The sequence below is a fragment of the Lycorma delicatula genome, chromosome 9 (genome assembly GCF_047948215.1).
Source record: "Lycorma delicatula isolate Av1 chromosome 9, ASM4794821v1, whole genome shotgun sequence".
Classification (NCBI taxonomy): domain Eukaryota; kingdom Metazoa; phylum Arthropoda; class Insecta; order Hemiptera; family Fulgoridae; genus Lycorma; species Lycorma delicatula.
Window position 1 is genome coordinate 44,060,336 of NC_134463.1, and position 24,197 is coordinate 44,084,532.

The 24,197-nt window shown below is 28.4% G+C and overlaps 1 protein-coding gene across 3 annotated transcripts in view; it reads left to right on the forward strand.

Annotated features, from left to right (window-relative positions):
* The window catches only part of LOC142330110 (casein kinase I-like), a 98,329-nt gene extending 74,347 nt beyond the window's left edge, over window positions 1-23,982 (forward strand). Inside the window, exons 10-12 of one of the 3 annotated variants that reach the window (XR_012757686.1) lie at window positions 13,407-13,671; window positions 18,081-18,205; window positions 23,368-23,982. Coding sequence is in view for 2 of the 3 variants with exons in the window: in XM_075375185.1 (XP_075231300.1) it covers window positions 13,407-13,671; window positions 23,368-23,401 (299 nt within the window). In the remaining variant the exon portion in view is untranslated. The remainder of the gene's footprint in view (window positions 1-13,406; window positions 13,672-18,080; window positions 18,206-23,367) is intronic. The other 2 variants (XM_075375185.1, XM_075375186.1) reach the window with 2 other exon arrangements.
* The last annotated feature ends 215 nt before the right edge of the window (window positions 23,983-24,197 follow it).

The following is a 24,197-nucleotide window of genomic DNA, read 5'->3' on the forward strand; positions in this document are numbered from 1 at the left end:
AGGATTTAGATATTAAATATTTAGAATTTAAAAATATTACTAGTTTTCATGATACTTAATTACTTCCTACAAAAATTAAAGGTATAACCTCAAAAATGTAGCTAGGCTATAGATTTATGTGAAATAGATTGATTATTATGCTGGCAGCCAAATTGATTGGACGTCTGCTGTTTGTGCCTTATAGAGTTCAAAGTTTTCCGATTACAGTTTTATTCTGCTATGATTAATTAAAGTCTATAAATTAGTAATATTTAATTTTGTATTTAAACTATTGAGACTGTTAAGAAGTAATTACTTCTCGTAAGGTTTTGTTTACTGTAAAATTATGTCTTCCAACGTATCTAATTAGTCACTCAGGTTTGCTAACTACCTTGAAATCTTAAACTGTCAACTGTCATTACATGTTTCACAATAGTTGTGTGAATTTAAAAGCAGAAGAAATAAAAATTTCTCACCGAGAGTAGGAAGAAATAAATGGAGATGTGACCCATGTACAAAGGAAAAAAGAAAGAATCTGGCATCGGAAACATCTGTGGATTGAGATGAAATCGCCTTAGTGGAAGTAGTAAGAATTTGAAATTAAAGAAATTAAGAGAAGATAACAGAAAATGGAGGAAGAACTTGGGAAATCAACTGAACGATGCCATTTCAATATTAAAGATATTCTTTAAAAAAATGAGGGTTCAAGAACAAGTAGAGCTGTGCCTCAAAAAATTAAAGATCAGTCTTTGAAGATAACTGCCTTTAAAAAAAGAAATTGAAACTCTGCATTGTGTGGTCTCCAACTTACAAAAATATTCTAGGACCAATTGAGTGGAATTCCATGATTACCTGTTGGATAAAAATTGAAAATCTACTAGGGGTAGTTACATCCATTGGCAATGCTTTGGAACATCCAATATCAAAGGAGCAAACTGAAAGTTGTCATCGCCATTTAACCTTCAGTGGAGATGAATCGCTTATTATAAAATTTACATGAAGGATTGACAAGGAGGAATTTTTGGGGAAATGAAGAGTCTAGTGGGATCTTTTGACCTGTCATTTAGGTCTCTTGTCTGTCATCTCCTCTACCTGAAACAGGGAGAAGAGTTTTTGGTTATGGTGAGGCAAGTTAAATTGGATAAAGGCTATATATACTTATGGATATGAAACGGAAAAATTCTAATGAGGAAAATTGACCGTCAACCAGTGATTGTTTTGGAAAATGCATCTAAGTAAAATTGTACGATATACAAAATCTGTAAAAATAAAATAATGAGACTATTTCTTTTATTTGGCTGCCAAAGTGGCAACACTAAAGTTACTAGCAAACATATGGTTATATGAACGACTGATTTATATTAGGTATTAATATTTTTAGTCTGTTGTTGCCACATGAGACGTAAACAAACTTTTTGTGAAACGAGTTTTTGTTGTGCATTACAAAAATGAGTGATACTATGAACAACATTGTGCAATCAAGTTGTTAAATTCGGTGAGAATGCTATTGAAACCTTTTCAAAATTGAAAAAGTTGTCTGGAAATGACGCTCTGTCATGAGCCCAAGTTTTTAGGTAGTTTAAAACATTTTTAGATGTCAAGGAATCAGTTATGGACGATCCTCACTCTCGAAGACCGTTAACATCAAAAAGTGATGACAGTGTTAAATTAATCAGAGACTTGATGTGGTGCGACCAGTGATTAACTGTCAGAATGATTACAGAACAGTTGAATTTGAACCATACCACAGTCCATCGACAAACGAATTGGACATGAAAAAAGTTTGTGCAAAATTGGTCCCAAAAAACCTCACTGTTGAACAGAAAAACAGCAGGGTGGAAGTGTGCCGCAATCTTCTAGGGCAAATTGAAATTGATCCTGATTTTCTAAAAAAATGTTATTACTGGTGATAAATCTTGGATATTTGAGTATGACCCAGAAACAAAATGCCAGAGCAAGGAGTGGTACACTTCAAACTCACAACGTCCTAAAAAAGCAAAAATGAGCAAATCAAAACCATGCTAATCTGTTTGTTTGGATAGTAATGGCATTGTCCGTAAACAGTTTTTGCTTACAGGACAGACATAAGTCAATGTTAACCGAGAAATTCCTGAAAGACTGTGGAAAAGAATTGCCTGCGTGAGACCAGCCATCAAAGATCGATAAATGGATGCTGCATCATGACAATGCACCTTGTCACGCTGCACTCTCAATTAATGAGTTTTTGGCAAAGAAAAACATTCCTGTAGTTTCTCAACCACCTTATTCACCTCACTTGAGTCTCTGCGACTTTTTTCTGTTCTTGACTTTAAAGGACACCATTTTGGAACAATGAAAACGTAAAAAAATGTAACTGACCATCTGATGGATTATCTAGTTTCTGAGTTCCATCACTGCTATGAAACGTGGGAAAACTGTTTGAAGTTTTGTGTGGCTTCCCAACGGAACTATTTCAGAGGTGATAAGAGTCCATCATGTATAATTAGATTGTAAATAAAAAGTTTTTCTTAACCAGTTTCATTACTTTATTTACAGATCTTGTGTGTGTGTGTGTGTGTGTATATATATATATATATATATATATAAAATTTATAAAAAAAAAATTTTGCCTGTTATTCATTTGCTTTAGTTTCTATGTAATTATTTTGTTTTACTCTTATCTCATAATTGATTTACTGTACGAAGTGCTTCAAGCTGGTTACGTAAATAATTAATACTAATATATTCTTCATTATTCTTGGTTTGATATTGATCTACTTAATTGCATTTAAGTAAATTTTTCCTCCATTATCTACAAATTATTTTCGTCGTTTATTATTCTTAACAGATAATGGATACAAGTGAAACTTTTCTATATTAAATTTAGAGCATTTGTAATATGAGGAAAATTTTTGATTTATTGTTACTTGAATTGAATAGATAGATAGTTTACTAATTATTATTATACTGAGTTCATTATCCCATTGATAATTATTACTGTTATCCTAACGGTATTGGTAATTGTAGAGCTGGGAGCATTGTGAACTATCTAAAATCAGGAATCTGTGCACAATCTCATATTTACAAATATTTCTCAAATTACACTAATTTCAACGGATGGCGTAAAAATTAACTTTAAAGTCAATGATTGTAAGTTCTGCCTCATTGCTTTCTACAGATTCCATAATCTACCAGTCAATGTGTTAATTAGTGAACTTAATGATATCTGTCTTCTATAAAAGATAGGATTCTCATTTATACAAAGATTTAAACATCGACTTATTGAAAACTAATGTTTTGTTTGTTTAGTATAAATTTGCATTGTCGTCTAGCTGTTGAAAGTTATAACAATATATGGATAATTCAGTGACCACACTGCATTTATCACTCTCTCCTACTTCCATAAATAAAATATCACATTATAACCAGATTAATAATGATGTCCTTAAAAATGTGCTATCTTAGACAAGCTAGGATAGTGTCTATGCCTGTAAAGACATTGATGTAGCTAGCATATGATACTTTCTTGAATATCTTTAAAAATTTTGTTAACAGTGACAAAAAAAAAATATTGTAGGAAAAAACATGAAAAATTAGTTGAACAACAATTTGCTTAAGTGTTCAGGAAAAAAATGCATTGTACGAAAAGGTTTTAAAACAATCATGTAATGAAAGACTTTATAATTACTACATAAATTAAACAGGATATATCATGCACCATAGCCAACTATTGCCAAGAAACATTTAGTAATGTAAAAGGGAATTGTAGGGAAGGATGGGTTAATTGATAATCTTATCAATGAAAACAAAGTTTACAAGGGAATTAGAATGTTGGAAATGGAAAATGAGGAATTATAACTAACTGATAACCTAGAAATACCAAATAAATTTAATGATCACTTTGTAAATTTGTCTAATGACTCTCAAAGTAGCAGTATAAATATAGATAATAATTAATCCACTTTGTTATAATTTATTATTTCAGCAACGCAATAGTTATTGTTCAATGCTCTTCTTCTCAACTTCATCTTCTAAAATAGAATATATAATTAGATCTCTAGAAAGCCCTGGGTATTTATGTATTTAAAATTGAATTGATAAAAATTGTAGACGAGCATATTTCAGAAGTTTTAGCATTTATTTATAATCTTAGCATGGTCATTGGTGTTTACCCTCAGCAATTGAAAAATGCCATTGTTGTTCTCATGTACAAAGGAAGAAGCAAAGGCTGTCCCAACAACTACAGGCCTACTGCTCTTATCTATTTTTGCCAAGATTTTTGATAAACTAGTTAGGATTAGGTTATCAAGCTATATAATTAAAATTAATTTTCTAGGTAAAAATCAATTTGGATTCGGGAAGGGGCTAAAGAAAATGCTATGTTAAATCTTTTAGAAATGATAGTGAGTTAATGAACACTTAAGGGAAAGGTTGCGAGGAGCCTTTTCCTTGATATTAAAAAGGCATTTGATGCAGTAAGACATGGTATCTTGTTAAATAATCTTATGAATGTGGGTATATGAGGAGTGTGTAACCAACTGTTGGTTTGTCAGTTTCTTGTCAAACAGAATACAAGTAACAGATATTGTACACCATAAGTGTGGCTAGATTAGTAATGTGTGGGTTTTCCCAGGGTTCAGTGCTATCCATGGAGCCTTTCATAATATTTATTAGTGATCTGTGTGAGGGAGCATGAAATGAGAAACTTACCGTTTTTGTCTATGATACAGCACTAAGTTATGCTGCTGGCAGTAGGGATCTACTTGTCCGTCTAGTATGCAGTGATCTCCAAATCGGTGTATGGTTTCATGTGAATGCGTTAAGCTCTTATATATAGGGAAAACCAAATTAATTTGTTACAAATTAAGAATCAACACTGATCAGCCAGTAGCTCTAAAAATGCACTTGTAAATTGCTCAACTGTATGTGTAGTTGTGGAGAGAGATTAAAGAAACCATCTATGCCTAGTACCTTAGCATAACAATAAATTCATGTTTGAGTTTGTATAAGCATATTGCAAATTTAAGAAGCAACTGTTGATAATATGCTGTAAATTATATTTTGTGTGTAGCTTGTAACCAAGCTATGTAATGAATATGCTACATTATGTGTTTATACAAAGTAATATTCAATATGTAATTGAGATATGGGAAGGGAACATACCTCATAAAAATTAAACTATTGATAATAGGACAGAAATTTATAATTCGAACAGTGGCACATAAACCTTGTATTTATCCTTCACTCTCTTTGTTCAGAGAGCAGAATATCTTTCCACTGACCTATTTATATTTTTACAAAATTTAAGTAAATTTTATCTTTATTTTACTCCCTGTACATTTGGAGTACTACCTGCTGTGATCAAATTTGTTAGCAAGGTTGGTAAATTTTGGAAAGAATTAATGCAATGACTGCTAAAAAAAAAATAATGCATTGCTCTTATTCTTTATATGTGTTAAGATATTTTGAAAGAAACGAGATCTTAACCATAGACTAAACATTTCTGTATTCTTATCTTTATCTCAACTAGAAATAGAAACCTCATGTCAAGCCTCATAGAGCAAGTGTTTTAATGGCCCAATAGTTTGCAATTTAGGGAAAATGGAAAACACTATCTTAGCATATGCAAGCGCAGAGAGTTTATGAATTGTTAATTAATTGTATTTGATTAGAGGTAATGTAGGTATTTACATTTGAAAGTGCTGGTAACTCCCGCACAGGCAAATCTTAGGATTTCTCTGTTTTTCTTTTTGTTTCTTCTACATATACATTTGCAAGAATTTTCCTCCCTTTTTTTGTGTAAGAAGGAAATCTATACTCAGTAGCTTCTTTTGAACAATCCTGTATATTTTTATTTTTAAATGTGTTATCAGTTTAAGAGAAATAATTGTATTACAGTATTATTATGTGCTACAGATGTCATATATATATATATATATATATATAGAGAGAGAGAGAGAGAGAGAGAGAGAGAGAGAGGTTTACTTTTTTTAATGTGTATTCAGATTTTACAAGAAATAAATTAAATTTGTTATGAATGTTCTAATGAAACTAACTTAAACTTATGCAGGAAATTTATTTCTTGAAATTATATAGAAGTTACAAAATTAAGATAACTAACTTTTTAGGTTCTTCTAATCTGAATGACTGTTTAGGAGTATGCTCATTTCTTCTGACGGTTTATGTGAAAGAGATTGAGTCTCCCTGTTGTTGAGAGTAGTTGAAGCGCTAATAGAGTCCTTGGAATTTTTTTAATTGGAATTCAAATTCTTATCACTTCTTGAAAGACGTACTAGGACCTGCAAGATGATAAAAGTGTACATATACATCATTGTTTTTTGAACTTATTTTCCTCAGTATCTGCTAACCATGACTGTCTGTAACTTAAGAACACAATTTTACTATGGAGTAATCTTTGTTAGTGTCTGTTTTTGATGTTATGTTATGTTCTCTGCAACTCCATGAAATTTATGAAAGTTTCTTATTCCTTTGATTCTCAAACAATTTTCAAATCTGGTTTTAGACATTTCATTATGAGTAACAATTTCATCTTGTTTAATGAGAAAATGAGTAATACCGTTAATGTTTTCTTTGCAGAGGGCGTAAAACTTTTAGTTTTTGTTGGGTTAATTAACTTTTCAATTATATTTCATTATAAAATTAACTTATAATTTTTATTGGTTAAATTAAATATGTTGAGTCTTAATTCTAAAGCCTTCTCAATACTAAAAATGAAGTATCACATTTCAGGAACAAACCGTTATATGATTTCAGTAGATAAATTAGATATTTCTTAAATTTCAGAGTGGTTAATTGATGTGTAGATGTACATTATTTGTGTATATTTTTAAAATCCATAACATGTTTCAAAATCAGATATTAAAGTTGAAATTTTTACTGTTGTTTGCTTTTATATAGTTATATATTAAGTAGAAAAATTAGATTTTTATTCCAAGCCTCAGACTTTCAAAAATTTTAATATTCAAGAATTCATAAAAGAAAAGAAGAAATACTAATCAATGTTCTTATTTTAGATATAGTGAGTATGGGGCGTCGTGTATTAATAAAAAAATCTACTTTGGTATTTCACTCCTTCCTTATAAATTTAAGCTCTAAATAGTGGAATTTGTTAAATTTGATAACAAACTTTAAAGGTAATTTTCACTTGTTAGCCTTGTTAAGATTTTTAACTTAAAGGACCGAAATAAAAGAGAATTTGGTGAAAAGAAGAATGTTGTATGTTAACAATGTTTTAGCATAATCCAGTGCAAAGGTATTAAAGTTTACGCTTATATCTGCAAAGTCAAAAATTATCATGTACTGCTAAACAGAAATGGCCACTACTCACAAGCAGCTGGGATAAAATAGACATGTTTTGAACTGTCAATATATATATGGAAATATCATATAAAAAAATAGTGAAGCAGCCAGAAATGATTTTGGTTGGATCACTTGATATGAATTGACTCAAATTGCAACAGAGGCATATAATAAGATCCTTTCTTGTAAACAGAAGTAGAATTGTGTTGAGTTATACAAAAACAGTTTCTAAATTGCGCTTTGTGCAATTGCTCTTTTTATTTATTTATTATGCTTTCATCCAGTAACATTGAAGATTATGTTTTCTGTTATTTAATTTATTTATGTTGCTTTATTTTATAAAAACTTGTTAATAAATTTCTACTGCTAATAGTGATGGTTTTTGTATTTAATAAAAAAACATCTTTGTGTTTGCTTGGTAGAAATTAGTGTAATATCTACTATTGTGGTTGTTCAATTTTATAAAAACAAAAATAGATAATCTTTTATCACATTTTGTATGCATTTAAAATTTTTAACCTGTATTTCCACATAACTTCAGTTTTCTATGGTTAATTAAATTATAAAATAAATAAACTATTTTTAAAAACTCTTTGTTTTGACTTGCTTACTTTATTTTAAGTATATTACATATCTTTTTTGACTTTGAGTGGTTAGTGGGGCTTAGGTTTGAAATTGTTTGTCTTGCCTTAATTATGAAGTTTGCCACAAAAATCTGAACTTTTTAAAAATTATTTTATATTCTTATTATTAATTATTTTTTTAAAAGCAATTCCTTTAATAACCATACTCCTCTGTACCAATACAAATTAATTTTTATTTAATAGATCAACACTAAGTACAGAACAATTGAAATAAGATGACTTACCTTATTTCATTACATAACAGAAGCGCTTTCATGAATTTGATTTACACTATCAAAAACTTGTACTCCATGACAACCGCCCATTCAATTATAACTTTATGTTAAAAATATATTTAAATTTAAAAAAAAAAATTATTATTAAATTAACTTATACTTTTAAACCATACAAAAATTAAAAATCTTTTATATGATATCTGTAATATATATCCTAGTATACCTGTAGAAGTAACTAATATATTAAAGAAAAAATTAACACAAAATCATGAAGATCCCTTATTTATTGAAATAATCGTTCTTATTATAAGTAACATATGCAAACAAAATTATTTTAGTTTTGATAACTATCGCATGAAAATAAACAAGAACAAAACAAAAGTAATGAAATGTAGTAGAAATAACAAAGATGGACCACTGAATGTGAAAATGGAGGAGAAAAGATTATGGAGGTAGAAGAATTTTGTTATTTGGGAAGTAGAATTACTAAAGATGGACGAAGCAGGAGCGATATAAAATGCTGAATAGCACAAGCTAAATGAGCCTTCAATAAGAAATATAATTTGTTTACATCAAAAATTAATTTAAATGTCAGGAAAAGATTTTTGAAAGTGTATGTTTGAAGTGTCGCTTTATATGGAAGTGAAACTTGGACAATCGGAGTATCTGAGAAGAAAAGATTAGAAGCTTTTGAAATGTGGTGCTATAGGAGAATGTTAAAAATCAGATGGGTGGATAAAGTGACAAATGAAGAGGTATTGTGGCAAATAGATGAAGAAAGAAGCATTTGGAAAAATATAGTTAAAAGAAGAGACAGACTTATAGGCCACTTACTAAGGCATCCTGGAATAGTCGCTTTAGTATTGGAAGGACAGGTAGAAGGGAAAAATTGTGTAGGCAGGCCACGTTTGGAATATGTAAAACAAATTGTTAGGGATGTAGGATGTAGAGGGTATACTGAAATGAAACGACTAGCACTAGATAGGGAATCTTGGAGAGCTGCATCAAACCAGTCAAATGACTGAAGACAAAAAAAAAAAGAAACAAATATTACATCCAAGAAAGTATGCTACCAATGGGTTTTCCGTTGTCATCCATATTTTTTAACATTTATTTACGGGAGTTTGAAGATAAAATAGTTTATGGAATAACACATAGACATGATATTTAAAGTGGACTAGATATATTGACGATATTTTTGTGGTCTATAATCCGGTGATAAATGACAAACATTTAATAATCTTGAATAAATTGATATCATACTGTAGTGATTTGAAATTAATGTTTGAAATTGATAACAATAGACAAATAAATTATTTAGATGTTGTTATTGAGTTTAGTAAAAGTAATTAATGTATAATTTCAGTATATATGAAATCAACATCTAACAAAACCACTACACATCGAGCTTCAAATCACCCACGATCATATAAGATTAGTACTTATACAAATATGGTACATATTAATGTATCATAGACCGAGTTGCTATTAATTATATGAAAAATGAATTAAACAAAGAATTAAGTATTATAAAACAGATTGCTATATGTAATGGTTATGATAGTAAGTTGGTAAATAATATTTATAAGAAACAAATGGTAAAAATTAAAAATAACTCAAATTTAATACCAATAAGTAGCACACAAAAAATTGACAATGTATATTTAAAATAATTATATACTTTTAAAATAGTCGAACACATTACAAAGGTGTATGAAATGAATTCAAACCTGCATACCAGACGAATAACATAATATCATAAGTAATACTTATGATGTATACAATTTGAGTGGTTTTTATAAAATCGTGTGTAATAATTGTGATCATAATTATATTGGCAAGACCACTAGATCCTTTAAAACCAGATTCATGAACATTTTAGAAGTTATAAAAAAAGGTAAACTTGATTTTTCGAATGTATCAGATCATTTGATTAAAAATAAACACACAACATCAGATATTCAGACAAACTTAAAAATATTAGAAATTAAAAAATGCGATATGGATAGAAATAATAAGGGTTTTGACATTTTAGTAAGTTATTGTATATATATATATATATATATATATATATAATACAAATAAGAATAAATTTAATATGATCAACCTTCAGAAAGAATATGAGGATGACAGTATTATAAAGGTTGCAGTAGATAGTACCACTATCTGTTTAGGTAGTAGTGTTCAGTAAATGATCTTTCAGTATGTTTAGTAAAGTAAAATGGCTAGCACAAGATTATGCTTTGCTTAAGTTTTTTTTTTTTGAAAATATAAATTTTTATTTTGTAATTTTTATTTTTGTTTTAATTACATTTTACATTTTAATTTTGACTTTGTTTAAAATTACAAATATCAATTAAGATTTTATCTCTTTGAGATTATAATTTAAAATTTTTTAATTTAATTAAAAGGTTTTAAATTGTATGGTTTTAAAGTATGATAAATAAAATTTAATTAAAAAATTTAAAAAAAAATAATTTAAAAAATATTTTAACATAAAATTATAACACAGATTGGCAATTTTTTGGTGGTTTTGTAATATATATATATATATAATGCATGCAGCTGCTGATGTGAATCAAATTCAGCGAAAATGCTTCTGTTATGTAATGAAATAAGGTAAGTCACTCTATTTCACTTGTTCTGTACTTAGGGTTGATCTATTAAATATAAATTAACCTATTGTTAAATGTATGATTTTTATCCTCTTTCAAAGATAGTGGTTTCCACCACTATTAATAAACAACCACTATCAGCATTATTTCTGTTAGAATTTTTTTGTGGACTACCCCACAATTTCCATAGTGAGTTTTCTTAAATTTTTTCTGAATCTGGCGCTTTCAGGACTGTTTTCATTTTTGTAACCAGAAAGAACTTCATGGTTGCTAAATCTGATGAATATTAGGGCTGGAGTTCAATAGTAGTGTTTTGTATTGTCAAAACCTCATGAATTCTGAATGCATGAGAGCATTGTTCTGTTGCAGCATCAATTTATTGTTATCCATTTTAGGATATTTCTTTATCATTCATTCCCTCAAATACTCCCATCATTTTCAAATAAAACGTATTGTTGTGACCATGAGATGTAATCATGTATGAAAAACACTGTTCCAATGAAAAGAACTATAATCCCCTTCACACTCAATTCATCATAATGTGCCATATATTCTTCCTTGTAATCTTCGTGCAAAATTTCCAAAGTTCTACGTAAAAGTCTTAACCGATTTGAAATAAAATTTTATACAAACATGTTGCTTTTTAAGCATCTTCATACTCTCTATATCAGAAAATTACTGCAAGCACATAAAACAAACTTATTCTTTGAGAGAGGTTGTATTACAAGCATTTAGCTTATATGCTGAAAATGAAATTATGCAGTGACCATGGTAGATAAAAAGAATATTATTTCTAAAAAATTTCATTTTGCAGTGACACTAATGAAATATTAAGTATCATTATGTTGGTGTGCTATTTTAAAATTTTTATTTTCTCCCAAGCAAATTTCATAGTCTGTTAGGGTCCTTCACATAGTTTTCAGCCTGACAGAGAAAACAAGATTTTTCAGAAATGTCTTTTTTCTATCTTTCTGTTACAATCTGATACATTTAGTCCAAAAACTTTCCGGATTTTTAATATCCTCAGTATAATGTCATTGTACAATTTTACAAATTAAGCAGTTGTCTCAGCATTTGAACTGAATCTTCTTCTAGCAAGCCATTTCTTCAGGTTTGAGAACGGGAAATAATTGCTGGGAGCCAGATGGATTGGCTGTAGAATTACATAGAAGCATAGGTCATTAATTTTTGCAAGAACAACCCGAGATGTGTGTGCAGGTACATTATTGTGGTGAAAGAGCATTTTTGTTTTGGTTAGATGTGGACATTTAGTCTAATACTCAATTTAATTGATCTAATAGTGAAGTGTAATACTATCCAGTAATGGTCCTTCCTTTTCCCAGATAGTCGAGCACCACATCATAAGAATCTAAAAAAAAAAATGCCCATGACTTTTCCTTCCAGATGGAACCATTTTTCCTTTCTTTGCTGTACTTTCACATGCTCCCACCCACTGTTTGATTTCTATTTGTAATGGTGAATCCGTGCTTTATGTACTGTTATATAAAAAGAAACTAAACAGAATTGTCTTTAAATAAGTCTAAGCACCCTTGAGAAGTTTTCAATCAAATGAAGTTTGTATTGACTATTACACAACGCAACACCCATCCAGGGAAAGTTTTTTTGTATCCAAAACATCATGTAAAATGTGTGGACACAACCTACCGAGATGTCTACTTTGTCTACCAATCAGATAACATACCTTCAGTTGACAATCATTTAATATAAATTTACTGATTTTTGTGGCAATTTTGTTAATCGTTTTTGAATTTTTTGAGCATTCATCATCTTGAAGGGATGTATGATCACATATAAATTCAGTTTTTCTACTAAAATGAAGGGAAAGAATCATTTGAAGTGAAATGAAACTCTTTTTTTTTACGTCGATCAGGATTAAACCTTTCAAAACAATGTACTTTAAACTTGAACTTCGATTATATTCATTTTTCAGAAAATGTCCTATCTTCTTCACAACTAAGCAACTAAATGCATGCATCTGAAACTGTAGAACACCATCTAAAGGATCATCCTTAACAAATATAGTTTTCATTTAGTCATACTTACACCAACTCTATATCAGATGAGAACTTTCCAAACAACCGTGGCATTTCTAAACATATGTGAATCTTATCTAACTAGAAAGTACTTTTATCATATTAATCAAAATTAAAAAGGAGAAACAAAACATTTATAATGACTCAATGATAGTGCTCCTATTTATTTTTTCTGTAAATATTATAATTTTTATTTTGCTATGGTAAATCTAATAATCAACTAAAATCTTAAACGTTAAAAATGTTAAAATCTTAAACGATAAATTTTCATAAAAATTGAATGCACCGTAGCTATTGTTAGCTATATCAAAGATATGCTTTACCAGGGATCATATCTAGTATTTTTAATACTAGATATAATCCCAGGGATATCTAGCATTTTCTTTCGGAATAATTTTTCCAGTTCAATTGTTGTGTCAGTTTGATATTTATTGTCTGTTCCTTTCTTGTACTTAACTTTTAATCTCAAAGGCTTTACATTCCCTTCCTGAATTATATTTACAATAGATTAAATTGAATTGTATTTTTGTTAATTTTTATTTGAAAAGAACTTCTATTGGAAGTCAAATTGTTTTAATATTGCTTTAATTTTTGTTTTAGCATCACGGCGTGCTGCAACAGGTGCAACTACCGAATCGAATGAAAGAGAAAGAAACCAACAGAACCAGAACCAATCTACATTAAACCAGCAAGCGGTTAGCCAGGCGGCATCGGTTCAAACACAGCCACAGGTTTCGATGCGATTACATCGCAGTGCTGGCAGTACGTCTGCTGCTAACTCATCGACCCTAGATTTATCTGTACCGCGGAATAATGCCTCCACCCCGACACTGCCACCACCATCTATAATTACCAGACAGACCAAGTGAGTTATCTTTATGTCAGTGTATTATATTTTTATTGTTTTCATTAATACTGTTTGTGCATTTTATGTTAAAATAAAAAGAATAAAAATTTCCTCCTTTTACCTAACATTTCATTCACGTACACAAGGTGTATTCACATAATACAGCAAAGAGAGATTTAAATTTGTATAGTTTTTAAATATTAAAAAAAAATTACATACATACACTCATATAAAAATATCAAAATATCTCATGTAACATTTTGAATTGCAGTTAAAATAATATTTCTTATCACTGATTGGCAATATAAGATTGAAACACGGTAACTGTTACTGACAGAACGTAAAATAAATAACATACAATTATGTAAAAGAAAATCTACATACTGCTACAAGATAAGAAGTCTAATCTGTTTAACAAAAACCATTTAGTTTTCATTTCATTATTAAAAATTGCAATTTCTAATTAGATATAAAAATTTTAAAAAGCTGATTTTTTTGTCTTTGCATAAATTTGTCATATTGCCTTAGTAATGTCCTTTTCTTCTTAAAAAATTTCTATTTTTGTTAAAAGAAACAAATCTTTGTTACTTTGAATATATTTAAATACCTTAAAAAATGTTCTATTCTTTGAAAAGGTTAGGGTAACTATTAAAGACAAAGAGATGTATTTCATTAATTTTACAATACATCTTTGATTAAAATTAAAAGTAAATCTAAAGTACTGTATCACCCCACCTTGTTACTGAAAAAAAAATTGTTATTATTAAGATATTATTATATTTTCTGCTAAGAACACTATGATTTCTATGTTGAGTACTGTTTATCTTTCTTAGCTTTACTCTCTTATACATTGACATGTTTCGGATTAACTCCATTGTCAAAACCTATTGTACTGGTACTTTTATATTTCTGTTAGTCTTTATATAATGTTTAGTCAATGTCCCTCCCTTTATTTGATGTCATGCCTTATCTGGCCTTCTCTGGATAACAGTTATACCTATTTTTTATTTATTTATCTATTTCCTGTTTTCAGTAAATTGAGGTTCTTGAAAAAGGCATCCGCTTGTTGTTAATGTGTTCATTTAAGGTTGTTTTATTGTTACTTTTTAATTTAAAGATTTCTAAATTTTCTAAAATGTACATTCTTCCTTTAATACAATTGGGAATTAATTTCATTGATTTGTCCATTTTTATTGGAGTGTAAAATGTGTGGACACAACTTACTGAGATGTCTACTTTGTCTGCCAATCAGACAGACTAATCTTACATACCTTCAGTTGACAATCATTTAATATAAATTTACTGATTTTTGTGACAATTTTGATTTTGTTTTTGATTTTTAAAAGATTTCGTGGGTTCGCACATCCTAATTTTAGTTTTTTTTCTTCGTATTTGTCTATGTGAATGTTGTAATGCTTTTACATTCTATTTTGTTTATACCATTACTGTTATAAATATATTTTTCTTCTATATTACAGTTAAAAGTCTTTTTTAGTATATTATTTGTATTTGTAGCCATTTGTATATTACATTTACTAAAGAATTGTTTAATTGGATAAACTTCTTTTTCTATAAATGTTAATTTACTTCATTTAAAGGTTTCTTTATCATTTGTTGTTTTTATTTAATTTTTTTCTTTCTATTTCTATTCATTTTTCTGATCATTCTTTTTGTATGTCTGTTATTTTCTGCTATATGAAAAACAGTGTTTAACTCTTTTATATGCTGGTTTCTTTAATGGCAATTTATGTAGTCCATCTATCATGTATCTAAAAGCCAATAATTTACGCTCTATTGGGTGATTTGAATCATAACCTATAATGCTATCTGTATTAAGTTATTTTCTGTGTATTTCAAAATCTAAATTATTGTTTCTTTTTACTGTTAGGTCTAAAAAAATTATTAGTTTTGTCTTTCTCTTTTTGCATCATAAATTGAATGTTATGGTGCTTGTGTAGCAAACCTTTGTGGGGTAACTGTTAATATTGTGCGTAAAGTGATAATGGAATCAAATAAACTGGGAGAAAATGAGAATTTTAATACGGCGGGAAAAAACTTATAATGGAATGAAAGTGAAATTTAACATCAATAACTTCCAAAGATGCGCGTTATGAAATATATACAATTTTCATATACAACATAAAGCCCTGTTGACATTGAAAAAGTTATTCATTTTAAAAACCAAACACCCAAATCTGCAGAAGAATTGCAGTCATGAAACTTAGGAAAATTCTGAGGAGTATGGATTTTAGATGGAACAAAACTGAAAATAAAAAAAAAATTTAGTAGAAAAACAAAATATACAAATTAAATGAGTAAATTATGTAAAGAATATGAGCATTTACAGACTGGAAGGAAGACCAATAATTTTTTAATGAATTTTATATTCATTTGATACACAGGAAAAGTTATGGTTGGACCAATGGCTCAAATAAAGGCTATAAAACTGTATAAAAGGTATCCAAAGGATCGAAGCTGATATTGTTTCACGCTGGCAGTGAAGCAGGAGAAATTCAAAATGTTCTTTTAATTTTTACATCGGGCCAGGCCAAAAAAAGGAGATTACCAGAACAATATGAATGCTGATAATTAAGAAAAATGGCTGAGAACAAAGCTCTAATCTCAAATCTTCCATGTCGATTGGTTTTGGTAATCTATAATGCTCAGTACCACAACATACTGTTACACAACCTGTCAAATTCAAACGGCAAAAAATATGAACTGTTAGAATGGCTTTGAGACGGAAATATTTCATGCTCAGCAGATATATTAAAAACAGAACTGTATGAATTAGTGCAAATTAATAAGCCCCGATATGAAGGTACTACTTTGATAAAATATGCAGGATCACGGTCACAACATAATAAGATTCCACCATACCATCCTGAGATTAATCCGATTGAATTGATTTAGGCAAAAATAAAAAATCGGCAGATATAAATATCTAGTTGGTAAAATATAAATGATATAAAAGAAATTGCCAAGAAAATATTTTCTGAAATAAAATTTAGGGTTTTGCAGCGGAATATTGCAGTGTTGTGAACACGCACCAATAATAGAAAAAAATTATGAAAAACAGATCAAGTTGCCAACATCTAAATTAAAGGTTTACAGTTCGCGTTAATAGTGGAGGCAGTGAAAGCAGTGATGAGAATGAATCTGTCATCAAACAAGGATGATGCGAAATCTAATGATATGGATGGGATTAAGCCGCTTGAATAAAAAACCCTTATCCATCCTATTTTACTCTCTCTTTCTGTTAATTAAATAAATAAAAAAAACTTGTAAAGAATAAATGAAATTTCAAAAAGTAATAAAAATTGTAATTGTAAAACTAAAAAAATTAAATATTTTAGCAGTTTAAACAAACAAAAAGATTAAGAAACAAAATTAAACAAAAAAATTACTTATCAGATTAAACAAACAGTAAGTATAAATAAATGTAACAAAACAGAAACAGTCAGACGTTATGTATCTGTCGTGAGCATTCAGTGTGCTGTTGAGTATACGCACACAATACATACTTTAATGTGTATGAGTGTGGTCGATCCTCTGTTCCTCCCACCGGTATATACTGATCCATCCCCACCCTGTGCATTGATTTATGTGTTTATGCTTTCTCAATTTTGAACTCTTACAAAAAATATTATTTCAATTTGTGTTTGAATTTTGATGTTGACATCAAATTTAGGTTGGAGTGACTTTTAATTTATTAAACATCAAAAATGGAAATTGAAAAAGTATTATTTTTTAAACTTTTATTTTATTGATCGGTTATAATATTAGTTACTAAGTTATTTAAATGTGATCTTATTAAGTCGAAGGATTTCATAGGTATTACCATTGTTAAAATTAAAATAGATTGACTCTGTATTGAATACTACATAAGGCTAACTGTTAAAAATACCAACAAAGATGAAATGATAATCACATTATGTTTATAGTGAGAAAACAGAGAAGGTTTGCCAGTTTGTTTACAAGCTGTGTTTATTCATTTATTTATACGTATATAGATTTTAACCATTTGCCTTCCTTGATGAGCTTAGCTAGCTGTTAAAGTGTTCGAACTCACCACTTCTTTAACAAGTCTTACTTGCCACTTTAGTTCCATTTCCTGATAAACTTTGCGTGCTTTTTATGTGGATGAATACAATCTAGATTAGTTTCTAATAGTATTAGTAGGTCAGGGCTGAATCACTTAAACTGTGTATGTATTAAATGTAATTTCTAGTGTTATTGGTTCTGTTGATTTTTTCCTTGTAATGACATTTTTTTTGCCAGTTGCCAAAAACCATAACAGTGTTAGAATTCACAACTGCAATAGTATATTTTCTTGCATGTACAGTAATTTTTACCCGTTGGTGAAAAGTTTGTACCAGGTAATTTTCGACAATTCTCGATGACCATGTTGAATTTTTCAATTCCAGGAAAGAAAAGGAGAACTAAAAGAGTCAAGTTATAAATTACACTTCCGCGAGGGTACAAGTTGTTTAACAATTCGGCTATTGATGGCAGCAGTAATACTTGGCGTACAACATGTGGCTTGGCAAAGGTATAAACTGCACGCGTAGTAATCACAGTTTTTTTTTCTGTTTATATTTCATGCTTGTTATTTAATATTAATTAATCAATTAGTTCAAGAATAAATGGACTTTGTAATTAGTTCATTGGTAATTCTCATTACCAATTTGCAATTCTTATCTACAGGGATACTTGATATACAGTATAATGCCTACTAATTTTTAATTTCAAAATTTACAACCTGGAATTATGATTATAACGAATGTGTAGGTGCTTAAAAAAACAAAAATTGTGTCGAAAATCTTGTAATGCCAAACAGCTGCCCTAAAAAAAAATTGAAATACAATGTAAATTTAAACTAAAATAATGTACAAAATACTGAATTATGTTCAGAATAGCTTAACTATTCTTTTCTTGTTTGTAGATCCAAAAATTTTGAAAATTGTTGCCCACTTTATGTATTTAGAATATAATGTGTAATCAGAAATTTAAATAAACGGGACATAATTTAAAATTACATTGAATTTTACCGGTTCAATAATGTTTGTTACAGTTGGTTGTTTTAGCTATAAAAAATGTTCAAACTGATAAAAACCACCATTTGCACAGATCTGTATGTCCTTATTAAAGTGTGTTGAATAGGAAATCAGATTTAGCTGGTATCGTTAGTTGTGTATACATTATTACAGTGCATAGTTAAGACACTATAATAAGAGACAGTCGCCATGTTTCAGTAACATTCTTTTTTAACATGTTCTTTTTAATAGTAAGAAATCATATTAACGTTAATTATTTAAATTAATTTTTTTAATTAATCATGAATTCCTTTTAATTTAAAAAATTAATTTCTGTAACCGAGTACAAAACCTTTATTGTTTTTTTACATGGACATTGTAATTCCCAACAAAAAAGTTTTGTAGTGCTTGATGTCATTAATAGTCATGTTACAGAAAAGACTATTAACAATGTTTTTTCGCTTAGGTGCTCTATCGTAAGGTAAATTTGAAAGAATAAAATTATTGTATGCAGCTGTTGTACCTCAATTAATCATTTGCAGCCGATGAAGAGATGACGATAGTTATGTTCAACTTTAAAATTATGTTCAAAATTAATTCATTAATTTTAAGCTTTGTTTATTGTACTAAGTGCAATTCATGAGGTGTTTAAACAGTCGGGTCAGTCTAATATTCACCTTTTATTCACCTGGGCTGCTTTAACTTCAGCAGTAGCATATCAAATAATTTATCCTCACTCAAACAAAAATGTGAGGTTTTCCCAAAATACAGTCTAAAAACACAATAAATGCACTAAGTACAATCTAAAATACATTAAATATGATCACATCATATTTGGATCCTATTCACCTTCAAACAAGTCCCCTTGGAAAATTGTACACCGATCCCAACACTTTTGCTACAAACAGAATGGATCTAGAAAGCCTTTTTTTGGTGTGTATGTTCACTGCAATTCCACGTGAATCTCCTCACTCATATTAAACTTTGATCCCTTTAAATTGAGAAGGAGAAAGATGATGCATGGAGCCATGTTGGAGGATTATGGAGGTGTAACAATTACCGTGCTGTTTTTTTAAACAAAAATGTTCAGTGAATGGAGTATGTGGCCTTGTGTTGTCGTGAAGGATTCAGTCGTCCCTGGATCATTCTTTCACATATTCTCTCGTAGTTGCCTCGTGATAGAACATTTTTTTCATTAATCATCTGACCAGGAGGTATGAACTACTTGTGAATAATCTCATCAGTATTGAATAATATGAAATTAATAAGGTTCAATTTTCTTAACATCTGGTACCATTGGTATTATACAATTTATATAAAAATAAAGTATTCCACTTACCAACAATTGTGAGTATTGACTACGCAAAAGCTTTCAGATTATTCCTCCATCATCAGGGATTACTGATTAATAATGAATTTTATAATAGTGCATATAAATTTTTGTAAATGTTTTTATAACAGTTGTAACGTCTTCCTGATAAGACTTTTTTTAACGTTGACGTATTTTAACTATTGACAACCATAAACTTAATAATTTTAAATTTTATTTTCATTTTAATTCCCATTTATAAATAAATATTATTATTAATATAATGATTATATAAATAAATTTATAGTGATTATTTAAATAATCGAATACTGATGTATGGTTTAAGAAACAAGATATTTGAAAACAACTTTATATTGTTTCCTAGAATATCTGGAATGTTAGCTCCCAGTTTAAATTTCTGATATAAATATACACATCTTGTGTTGTTTCAAATTATGAATAACTTTGTGCCTTTTCTTACCTAAGTGTATATATTTATGAATAATATTTATAACCTTTGTTTGATAAAACAAAGGAAAAAACAGTATCTATCTGTACCAAACCAGACAACAAAACTGTCTTGATATAAATCAACATAATGCATTGGCTTACAAGAAGGGCCTTATCATGATACTATTGTTTTTATTCTTAAAAAATTCATGATTATTTATAAAATCTCCCCATTGATTTCAGATGGTTGAACATTCAAAAGATTCTCTTTTATTGATGTAATGTTACTCTGTTGATGAATTTTTTTTTATAATATAAAATAAAAAAAATTTTTTCTCATCTGTAAAAAACATATATGATAAAATGCTCAAACAATTTTTATTAATGCTTATTGTATTATGTATTTTTTAGTTATTTTATTAATTTATTATCTATATATTTTATTTATTATTTTCTTATGTTTATGATTTTAATAATTAATATAAACTTATATAATGTAATGTAAACGTTTTTATTTTGTAATTAATTTTGTGTTTGGTGACACAGTGCTGATCAAAGTTTTACAATGACTTTGATCCCTCTAGATAAATGCTGAGGCAATTATTTTTTTTTTTTACACTTAGATTGCTACACCTACCCATACCTGATGATGTTAATCTATTATCATGCGTTTATGGTTTAACAAGCATAAAAATTCTTACAGATATAATTTATTCACTCTTTAAGTAACTTATAATATACTAAATAGGTCAATTTCAAGTAGCAGAATACAATTCTGATTTTAATATGAAGTTTACAATATGTCCCTTATAATTTGGTATCTGACATCACCAACCACTTCCACTCTTATCATTTTCCATCCATTATAGTTTATCGTGTTAAATTATTTAATAGTTTCATATTTAAAATTTTCCCCCTATTTTGAATTTACATATAACAGTAAAAATTCATCATTATTGCCAACCATGTATTTTTATACTAGAAAAAAAAAAAATAGAAATTAGGATTTATATAAATATAATTGTTTATTTTTCTTTAATATGTAAATAAAAAAATAAAGTAATAAAAAAATGTTAAAAAACCAGTAAAGTAAATACATTGAAGGATTTGAAAACTATTCAGTTGTAAGTTCAAACAATGTTAAAAGTAGAAAAATTTGATTTGGGAGTTATATTTATTTCCATTCAAATTCTTAATATATCTGAGAGCTATAGAGTTAAAAAATAGTTTGTCTGGCCTGATTAGTACAGCGAAAATGTTTGTCAAAATTTTCACATTAAAAATTGTTTGTTTACTTGTAAGGCATTTATTAAAAGTTATTGTTAAAAAAGTGAAAATATTGGGTATATTAATTTCATAAATTTAATACACAATCGCTGATAAATATTCCTCTTTATTACAGAAATTTTTTTTCTCAAGTTAAGTTGTATTTACTGATGCTTTTAAAGCATAATCTAAATCAATCTGTAACTTTTTTTTAGTAATTATTTTATCCACAGAATTCTCAAAATAAAAATTAACTAAAAATAACTTTCCAAATCGAGAACAAATTTGGATTTTCCATCCTTTTAAGAATTCTGTGTAATTTTCATTTGCATCAATCTCTTAATAATATGTGAAAACCAACACTCTGAAAAGGAGTTTAATTTATATTGCAGAAGAGATATCTGTTGCCTATTTTTATTATTATTATTATTCTAATTCTAGATCTAGCTTGAGCCCCTGGTATTCAAGCATTACATAAATGGCATCAGTACTTGTGTTTCTTAGATTCTTCTGTTATAATGATGTCAAAATTTGTCCTAAAGTGAATTATAAAGACAATCAGTTGATTTTACAGAGCGACAGTACTAGAATATTTTCGTTGTCTACTGATAATAAAATGACTGTCAGTTTAGGAAAAACCATTGTCTTCACATATTCTAAAAATAAATTGAAAGTTAAATGTTATTTCTAAGAGGTTAACAGAATTAATGTTGAATACATAGAGAAGTAATTACAGAATTTTTTGTACTCAACTAAATTTTTATTTAACGTCTTTTTTTGAACAGCATCCGAAGCAAGGAGAAACCTTGGGCAGCTTTTATGGGTTTGTCACTTGTTTGAAGATGTTTAATCAATCCTTCATCTGTGTAAGCCAGCAGTTAGGCCAGTGCTTGAATACTATGTCCCAATATGTAACTATACTAGAGACTGCACTTGTAAACTAATTGAGGCTTTTCAAAGACTCAGTTTTGGTTATACTACAGTACAGTTTCTGGGGTCTTAACTTCCTTAGTGATGGACACTTATTTTAGATGTTATATTTGTTAGTAAAGTATTCAAAGGATGTCTTCTACTTGGAATATATAATATTGGTATTCGAGTGCCTTACATTAGATCCAAGAAAAATTGTTTATTTCTTTGGATATAGCAGCCAGCCTTCTTTTATCCCTTTAGCAAGATGCAAAATAAGTTAAATCTATAACTTCCAGATTCTGTAAATGTTGTTGCACACAGCAACTACTTGCATATTGTAATAACTTAGTCTGTATATAGATTTTTAGGATTGAACCTTAACTTTGAACTTTAATTTTGTTTGTAATGTTTGTTATCATTATTATATTATTTGATACTATATGTGTTTCTTTTACTGCAACATACTAAGGTTTATGCTGTTCTATTGAACTTATCCTTGTTTTAGGTCATATCATTTTCCTTAAAATTAATTTTTAATGGTTGGTCACACACACACACACATACACACATACATATATATATTGTATGTATACATACATACAGTGAGAGAGAGAGATAGATAGATAGAGTGTGAGAGAGAGAGGGAGAGAGAGAGAGAGAGAGTCTTAATGTAATTAAATTTATAAATTTTCTGTTTAGAATAAATTATTTCTATTTCTTTGTTTCTTTTGTTTATTTTAGACAATTGCGTTCAAGCAATGATCCTGTAGTTTAGAAACAAGACTATTTATGTATGTATATATATATATATATATATATATATATATATATATACACACACACACACAGTGTTTTTGTGATCGTGGTGTTGTAACAGTAGCAGTTTTTTTTAAGTCAAGAAAACAATTGTAAAAGGTAAATAAAATGATATGCTATACACTACAGTGCTAGTAGTAGTATTACAATAAATAATACTGCTATTATATTCGCTGCTGCTTCGTGCGTTGTATCGAAGGACACATCATTAACACAGAGGGACTGCTATATTATTAAATATAATAATAACTAAGTTATAAACTGTCTTTATATTATCAAATTATAATAATTAATTAATTTTTAATCGCTTTCTTCACCACATATGTGTATGGTCATATACATATAAAAGTAATAAACATTATTTTATATATATATATATAAAAGTAATAAACGTTATTAGGTGCAAAATAGTTATTGTCATTGTTAATTATTAATAATTTGTGTATGATTGATTCATTGCATCATTTATACAAATCATTATTATTATTTGTACAATATTATTCATACTGATATTAATCAATAATTTAGTTACAGAACTATTATTCACTTTGCTTATTTATATTATTATTGTATATTTATGCCCATGTTTTTATTAATATTATTTTATAGTATATAATGTTGTAACAATATGTCATAAATAATTAATTTAATAAATATTATGTGAATAAATAAGACTGCAAATATACAATTATATATTGTAATAATAAATAATTATATTATGACCGAATGCCTCTTTTACTTAAATTTTTTTTTTT